This window comes from Nansenia antarctica, assembly GCF_963989245.1.
Source record: "Nansenia antarctica genome assembly, chromosome: 6".
NCBI classification, from domain to species: Eukaryota; Metazoa; Chordata; class Actinopteri; order Argentiniformes; family Microstomatidae; genus Nansenia; species Nansenia antarctica.
Genome location: NC_137676.1, coordinates 50,317,061 through 50,326,038, shown reverse-complemented (window position 1 = coordinate 50,326,038; position 8,978 = coordinate 50,317,061). Strand labels below are relative to the sequence as shown.

General features: G+C 45.0%; 2 protein-coding genes across 2 annotated transcripts in view; both read right to left on the bottom strand.

Moving 5' to 3' along the window:
* celsr3 (cadherin, EGF LAG seven-pass G-type receptor 3) overlaps positions 1-8,978 on the bottom strand; it is a gene marked incomplete at its 3' end in the record, with an annotated part of 317,293 nt that overhangs the window by 65,161 nt on the left and 243,154 nt on the right. The window lies entirely within an intron of this gene.
* Positions 1,150-8,476, bottom strand: dalrd3 (DALR anticodon binding domain containing 3; the record flags this gene model as incomplete). Its single annotated transcript, XM_080534122.1, has 13 exons — positions 1,150-1,269; positions 1,359-1,427; positions 1,557-1,673; positions 2,663-2,721; positions 4,045-4,171; positions 4,276-4,358; positions 4,527-4,585; positions 4,775-4,839; positions 5,558-5,659; positions 5,920-5,975; positions 6,130-6,431; positions 6,887-7,191; positions 8,243-8,476. The coding sequence occupies 13 exons, from the start codon at positions 8,474-8,476 to the stop codon at positions 1,150-1,152; spliced, it is 1,698 nt and encodes a 565-aa protein (XP_080390248.1).

Here is an 8,978-nt window from a genome sequence, read left to right as displayed (position 1 = left end):
ACTGACACACCTGACTCAGCTCAGCACTGACACACCTGACTCAGCTCAGCACTGACACACCTGACTCAGCTCTTAAAGGTCTTGATGATCAGGTGTGATACAGGGGTGGATGGTGGAGGTAGAAATCGGAGGACAGGTTCATTGTAATTCCTCATTCCATATCATGCGCTGCAATCGAAGCGTCCTTCGATGTCTACCCCTGGTAGAGAGTCTGTGCAACTATGGTGGAGTCAATGTCTAGGGTCAGATGAATTTCAATTCAGTGAATTCAGGAAAAATAGAAAATACTATTCAATTATTGTAAATGGGGCATTTATATTATATTACAAATATGACATTATATACATGAATATATTATATTATAATGACTAAAATTAGTTTTTCCATTTATAATTGTAAATTCAAATCACTTCCTGATTTGACTGAATTGAAACTGAAATAACCCCAAACCTGATGTAAGGAATGATGGGAGAATGTGAGGATAGGGAGATATTCATTGGTCCAAAGGCAGTGTGTATGACAGAGGCAGTATCTACAGTACAGGCAGCGATACATGGGATCCAGGAGATTGAACAGACAAACACTATAGTAGCAGTAGATCTCTGGTAAGGTATATAACAGTTTTCTACAGTTTTATCAACAATAAATATAGTAGTAGTATAGTATAATTGTCAAATACAAGGTGTGTGAGTGAGAGAATGAGTGAGCGTGTGTTTGTGTGTGTGTGTGTGTGGTTAGTACTAACTACAGCACTATCTTAGGGCAGTAAAAGTGACGTTTATATAATGTGTATTTCACATTGAGGATAGGGCAGTGACATACGGGGCAGTTATAGGTGTAACTGGGCAAAGTGTATTTGGGGCAGTTATGGGAACTATAGTCTAGCTGCGGTATTACATTTGGGGGTGTTCTAGAGTTATTTGGAGCATCTGTAGGCCTATTAGTGGTGGTTGTTGGGGCAAGTAGGATGGTAGCTGGGGTATAGGGGACAGGTGTTGCAGTAGTTGGGGCAGCTGGTGTGGTACTTGGGAGGGAGCAGGGTACTGGGTGCTATAGCTGGCGAGGGAGGGAGGTACCGTAGTACTGGGAGCAGGGTATTGGGGTACTGGGAGCAGGGTACTGGGGTAGTAGGGGACAGGGTATGGGGGGCTATAGCTGGCGTATGGGGGGGAGGTGGAGAGTGTCCAGAGCGGTGTGGAAGAGCTCTCTCAGGGCTCGTAACAACTGCAGCCGACAGAACATCTGGTTGAAGAGGTGAGGCAACGGCTCCTGTAGGGGAGGGAGGGAGAGAAGGATGTCGGCATGACACGCTACCACACACACACACCTACACACTTCATACTTAAAGGTATTCTCACCCCAAGCACGTGGACTCTGTTGTAGTAGGAGCTGAAATCTTTACTGAGAGACACGAGAAACCTGCAGATCTGAGACACACACACCGCACACACGTGATATTTGTGATATTATACAACATATACAACTGACATTACACATAGCCTTACTGACTTTCCAAAAGGCAGTTGAAAGGAGATTTTTAAATTTTTCATCTCCACCTGTTCAGTCTTCAGGTTGACTCTGGCCCCTCCTCCCTCGCACTCCAACGCCTGTCCTGATTGGTCCAGAAGCTCAGAGAATGGAATGAGGTAATTGAACAGAAGAAGCCACTCCCCCTGTGAACAAGAGGAGGTGAAATCATGACTGTGGTCAACGGGGTTAGCAGACTAAACAGACCTTTCCCCTAGCTATATATGTATATACCTCTAAACTACCGTACATGCCTTACTGTACACTATCATGTTTTTATATCATGTTCTTATAAATCACTATTTGTACTTCTGGTTAGATGCTAAACTGCCTTTAGTTACTTGTACTCTGCAATGACAATAAAGTTGAATCTAATCTAATCACATTTTTACTCATTGGACAGTCAACATTTCAGGTTTAGCTGGTCAGCCAGGTCTCCTGATTGTTTCCCCTGTAGTCAACGGGGAGTACGGTGGAGCTGACCTTGAGTCAGTTCACACATGCCTCAATATCTTTCTTTCTTTCTTTAGTTTTTTCCTCAGTGTTCTTTCATTTGACTGTCTGTCTATCGAGGGACAGAAACTGTAAATTAGCGCAAGCTCACATGTTATTGTGCATCTGGCTTGTTGAAATGTCAATATGTCCATGTTATTGCATTAGCCCCTCCTCAAATAAACACAATTTTTTAAAATATCAATAAGGTGCCGGGTCAAAAAAGGTCTGTATGAACGTACTGTAAGTTCAAACGCCCCGTCACATCCCCTTAACAGGAACTTAAGAACCCCACAACGTTTCCATCCTAAAAACGATCTTTCATCAGGTCTTTTATTTTTATTTTTATGCCCATGTGTTTTTTCTCCCCTAGCGGTTACAGCTAGCGTTAGCGGATGGTTGGTTGAGCTGTGATCTGTACCTAGAGGCTAGAAAGAAACACCATGTCTACCTTTGACATACGAATGTACAAACAACAACTGACAGACAGGCCCAGAGGCTCATTGTCTCAGCCATAAGCGCTGCAACACATCCATCATTTGGCAGCCCCGAGTCGGTTTGAACTTTTGACGGATAAACAAATACATCATCCGTGTGTTTGTGTGTTTTCATCCGTGTCTGTAGAGCCGGTGTCTAGAGTTACCTCTTCTTTGAGAGCAGAGAAGTCCAGCTGGGAGCCTTCAGGGATCTCAGGGTAAAGTCCTGCCAGGGGGAAGGTGAGGAAACAGAACATGGATGACAACACAGAGTGAAGAGGACAGGGGAGGCTGGTGGAGGTAGAAATTCGGAGGACGGGCTCATTGTAATGCAAGGAATGGTATCAAACACATTTCTACCTCCACTAGCTGCTTGGTGTTAACTGGTACAAAGACTGCATGTTAGTTGTATGTGTGTATACGCAGCAGGCTCACGAACATCTGTCAATCTGCTGAACTCAACATCCCAGTGGTAGCCTTACCCACCAGCCACCCCCTATATCACTACCCCTCCAAATTTAGCTTTTGCACTACTGCTGTTCACACATACCATATTATTATATTGATCTCAAAACCTATTGCCCTTTTTCTGTAGATTTCATACAGTACATATATTTTACATTTCATATTGATATTCATTGCACATATTGACTTTTTATATTCATATTCATGGCACGTATATTGACTTTTATATTTATTTACTTACACTCACTGTAATACCGTATACTGTCATACCATGCACTGTTTACATAATCATGTCTTTTGCACTATGCCACTATTTGCATCTGGTCAGATGCTAAACTGCACTTCTTTGTCTTAGTACTTGTACTCTGTCAATGACAATAAAGTTGAATCTAATCTAATCTATAAAGAATCTAAATAAGGTCACGTATTTGCATGCCATGTTTGTATAAGTCTGGGTGTTGGGTTTGTTGGTCTCTTTATGCAAAGGTATGAGCTTGTGGAAATGAATGTCCTCTTTGGAGGACAATGACATCTAATCTTATCTCCTCTAATCAAACACTGTATTGGGTGGCTCTGGTGGTTGGAGCACGGTGCCAGAAATGCCATGTTTAACACGGACTTCAACATAGAAATAGAATGCATAGAACTGACAATGCCCATTCAAATCAACATTCCATGGTGGGTGTTCCGGCAGACATCTTTTGAACGTTTTTGTTCACAGCTTTATTAACAACTACCCAACTCAACATTGACATTGGAGTGTTCAGTCAAAGGGGCGCTTAGTTGCTATGGAGAGGCCTCTGAATTGTTCGCTTCTCTCTGTGCGTTCTATACATAACAATCATTGCCACAGCAATTATGTATTACAATTCCATGTCAGTCATCTTTTGGTGTACTAGCCAAATTGCCATGGTCTGAGGGGCCACGTCCGTTCATTACTACTCATTCTATTTCTATAGACTTTGACATTCCCACAAGGGACGCACATACTGAACACACACTTCAGATAAGAAGCATCTCTGCATATCAAATCAAACAAGGTCATGGTTATATCACCAGATGTGTTGTGTGTCCCCTGTCTCACCCTTCTCCACTCCTCTCTCGTAGCTGTCAAACAGAGTATGCAGCCGGGCACAGTTGTACATGACGAAGATCCCTCCTCTGGGGCCCTTGGTGGAGACGCTTCCTGTCCTCTGCACATCCAGTGTGACCTATAGGATGAGACAGCTGTCAATCATCTCTGACAATAACTCTCACACACTCACCACACACACACACACACACACACACACACACACACACACAACACACTCACCGGGCTTGAGTGGACTGTTGAGAGCAGCTCAAACCTCACGGTGGCTGAGGTCATGACCCTGATGATGTCATCCCAATTCTGTCCTGAAAAACATTGATTGAGTTGATTGAAAAAAAACAAAAAATAAACTATCCTGTACAAACACAATACAAAGAGCACCCAGAGACCCTGACAGTCACGAATTATCCACCCCATAGAGTACATACACAGAAGAGAACACACACGCACACATACACACACACGTCTCTCACCTTCGACCTGATCTCCATACTTAATCTCTGAGGCCTCCTTCATCTGCACTCTTCTCAGTCTGTAGAACAGGACAAGACAGGACGCAAACGTCACATGACGCACTGAAATCCATACAGGCTAAGGCCCGGGTGGATGGGTGGATGGAGGGATGGATACATGGATGGAGTGAGGGATAGAGGGATGGATAGATGGAGGGGTGGATAGATGGATGGATGAATAGATGGATAAACAGACACAAAGTTCTTACTGAAGATACTGGGCAGCACTGAGGTGGGTACCAAGGGTCTTCACTGGCCCACAGACAAGACTCCTCTGATCAGAGGCAGGAAAGAGGGAAGAAAATGGAACAAGATGTTGGGTTGCTGGTACATGGATGGGTGAATGGCAAACACCATACTGTTCGATGGAACTGTGAGAAAGTCCTTGAGTACCTTGATGAAGGCTGTTTTTAGCCATTTTCATTCAAATAAGCCAATTGAATAGAGGCTTTTAAAGATAAATCCAGGAGAGCACCAGAGAGTATTTATGCTCCATTTGAAATCCAACTACCAACCATTCTAAACAGTGAAACTAGTGTGCTGGTGCACAGGTTTAGTGGTAGTCGATGGTTAGTGAGAAACAGTGTACTATTGTGCAGCAGCTTGTGTGGTATTATTAATAATAAATTCTACTTAGAAAGCATTTTCCATTATTTTATTTTTTTTACAATCTCAAAGTGCCTACAGAAGATTGTGCATTAAAAACAGAAACACAACGATACTGAAAACACCAGAGAGGACAACAGGAAGGCCTGTCTAAAGAGTTTTAACTCCAAAAACTCATCTTTAGACTACCAAGTGTTTTATGTGGTATTTACCTAGCAACAATGCTTTGACTGGCTACAAAATGAAGCATCATAATGTATGCATTTTTGGTGAATACCACCACCCATGGCACTGTAGAGCGACTTTATTCACCCACGGCACTAAATGACCTAGAGAGGTGAATGTTAAGGCCTGGTTTGAAGGAGGACAGTTTGAGGGCGTTGTACCTGTGTTAAAGACGCTCCACTGGCCCTCCAGAGCATTGCTATCTGCTGCTGGCGGAACTCATCTTGACAGGAAGTCACGTGGACTACTGTTGCCGTGGATACCTACAGGATGTCGATCAACAAAGCCTGATAAGTGATCAGTAACAGTAAGTGTAACAGTAAGTGATCAGTAACAGTGCTGTCTACTCCTCCACCCTCTGATACTATGTCCAACTCATGGACATAGTATCAGGTTAAAGGTGTGTGTGTGTGTGTGTGTGTGTGTGTGTGTGTGTGTGTGTGTGTGTGTGTGTGTGTGTGTGTGTGTGTGTGCGCGCATATGTGTGTGTGTGTATATGTGTGTGTGTGTATATGTGACTCACTGTGTTGCCTGTAGCTCTGTCCAGTTGGGCCAGATGACACAAACTGTCCCTATGCACTGAGGATAACAACAACAACAACGATAATATTAAACACTAGTTGTTCTCAATCCTCTCCATGCTAAGACCCACTGAAGCATGTTCCAAACATCTGAGGGTCAACATGCTCTCAGGTGCTCCCATGCGTCAGGTGTACCCTCCCTCACTGCTCACCTGTACACGTACCCAGGCTAGGGTCATACCCGGGAAGCCCCTCCTCCAGAAACACACGCTTACAGTTCACGCTGAGGGCCCCCTCCTCCTCTCCCTCTATCTTCTTTCCTTCACTCACTCTCCTCCCTCCTTCCGTCTCTCTCTCTCTGTAAGGGGATTTCTGTAAAGACTCCAGCATATTCTTCTCCCGCTCATCATTGGTCCAGCTGACCGGGACTGTTGGCCAATCAACACCGAGCATTCGGAGGAAGACGATTAAGTCACTCTCTTCTGGTAACACGGGGCAGCAGGTAACAGTGAACCTGAGGGAAGTTACACAACACCCATATAAGGTGGTTCCAGCCCAATGCATAAAGACTCCCTTTACTCTTATGTTCTTACATAACATTGAGGTAGTTCAACAACAGATGCTAAGTGGGATCCTTGGGAAGACCCTACCCTGAACCCTTGCCTAAACCACCGTTCAACTTCAATGGGTGACATCAGAGTTGGGCAGTCCCAAGCATCCCACTTAGCATTTACCACATAATGAACATACAACGCAGTGAAAACTACACATACACTTGTAAGGAAGGAGTGGAGAGGTATGAGCGTGATGGTGAAATGTCCCTGGCTAAACATCTAGTCCTATTTTGGAGGTTATTACAATCATCACTTCAAAAATACATATTTCAATTAGATCTGCACGTGTCAAAAGGTTTGTTTCTGGACAGGGCCTGTGTGTGTGTGTCTCTCTCCGTTCCCCATCCTAACTCACCCCTGTCTCCTCAGCAGCGCCCCAAAGTGGTCAGTGAGCAGCACAGTCCGCAGCTGTCCCAGAGTGAGTGTGTCGGGGGAGGGTATGTTGGGTTTGGGGTGCAGGGCGGGACAGTTCAGAACTACACACCCTTCCTTCTGGCTGGGGGGCTTCAGGTACACCGACGCTCCACCCAGCACCTCCCTGAACACAGCGGTCCGGTCGACGCGAACCCTCAACCCCTCTCCCATCACCTCCCCTCCGGCCATGGGGAGCACCCCACCCCCCCTCAGGGACAGCACTCGGCCCATCACCGACGGAGGAACCTAGAGCACACAAAAGCAGCACATTTTAGCTACAGGATGGACAAAAAAACACCAATTTCATTACTGGACACACACACACAGTGTCACACACACACACACACACACACATACATTTATTTATACTGGAAGGCTAAGTCAATTGAGTACAGTATCTTATTTACAAAGAGTCACACACTGTCAAGGGGCGAGCAGCCGAGCACAGTTCATTCATAGACAGCCATCAGTTGTACAACCCATACAATACTGCTGCAATTGCAGTAAAGTGATACCTGTCCTCCACTTGCAGGAAGTGTTGATCTATTTACAGTATTGGCCACTGAGGTATAATATGGTATTGACTGATACGGTATTAGCAAAGAAACTCATCGTGTGATATTAGCAGCCTATGCAGTTGTAGTAAAGCAGGTAGCATCTACTGTTGTTCACATCATTGGAAAATCTGGCCTGGCGAGACCCCGTGTGGCAGTGTGCTGCTGCTCTGAATGACCCATATACCACATGGCAGTCAGTCAGGGGTTAATCATTGTCGCCGCAGGGTTTAAATGAAACATCGATACTGACAATGTCAACGGCTTCAAAGACGAACAGTTGTTCATTCAAATTCGCCGTATGAATGTTTAGGTTAAAATTAGGTTCTATATAAGTCGCAACCTGGCAAATGTGGAAGCGCGTGCTGTCACCTGCGTGTCACCTGTCACCCCGTGTCCAACCAGTAGCACATCCAGCAACTTGTGAGCTTAGAATGATAAGGTTCTATCTCCGTTTAGGGTAGTTCAGAGATATTGAGCGTCAAAGTTTTTCCATTCCATTATGTTTTGTGAGATGGAACCGTTGTGTTTTATGAATTACTAACTCAAAAATGTAAACATTTAAAAAATAACACCACACAGGCATTAATAAACACCTAATGGATCAGATTATGTAAAAAACTCAAATTTGACAAAAATGGAGATAGAACCTTATAATTCTATTACTGCAACTCAAGCGTAATTCAAGCGTAACATCTGAGGGGGGTAAACGACAATTTAATAAATAGCTAGCTTTCACCCACCTGTCCGTCTGCATAGAGCGTATTCAGCACCGTGGTGGGTGACAGGAAGTCCCGGCTTCGGAGATTTTTACCACTGCTTTCCTTGAACCAGAGCCTCTCCGGCTCGCTCGACACTCTGTCCCCGCCATCGGGACGCTTTGCACCGGGCAGATGTTCAGTCTCTCCCCGCAGAGCGAGGCTCAGCGCTCGGACAGTAGGGCTGATCCGAAACGGTGACTCTTTCATAGTCTCCATCGCTAGCTAGCTAAACCCTTTGCCTGGTCATGACTGCGGCTGAATAAAACGGTATCGCTAGTATATTGTCCTTATTCACAGCTAAGCTTTTCAAAAGACAAACGCGCGCTGCTCTGCCGGGCCCCGGGTTTCTGTGTAAATCGATGCTGTTTTGGCTGCGAATAACAGCGACAGCGTGTAGAGTGGTGCGGAACTGTAAGAGGCAGCGCACATTGTTTCCCGGAGGATCATTTCCGTGTGTAACACACAACGGCGCTATCTTCCGCACGTTCTGAAGCTACTTATATATGTATACTCTTTGCCGTTATCGATTAACGCTAGCTGTAGTCACAGGTTAAAAATGTCCAAAATGCAGATGTTGAACGTGTTCCTCGCGGAACGTTTAACGGTGGCTGCGGGGGAGATATTCGTCGCCGTGGAGAAAGCCATCGCAGAATACCAGGAGGAACACATCCGTTCCAAGCAGGAGAACGAGCGTCTCCGGAGGCTGCTGGACTGTTTC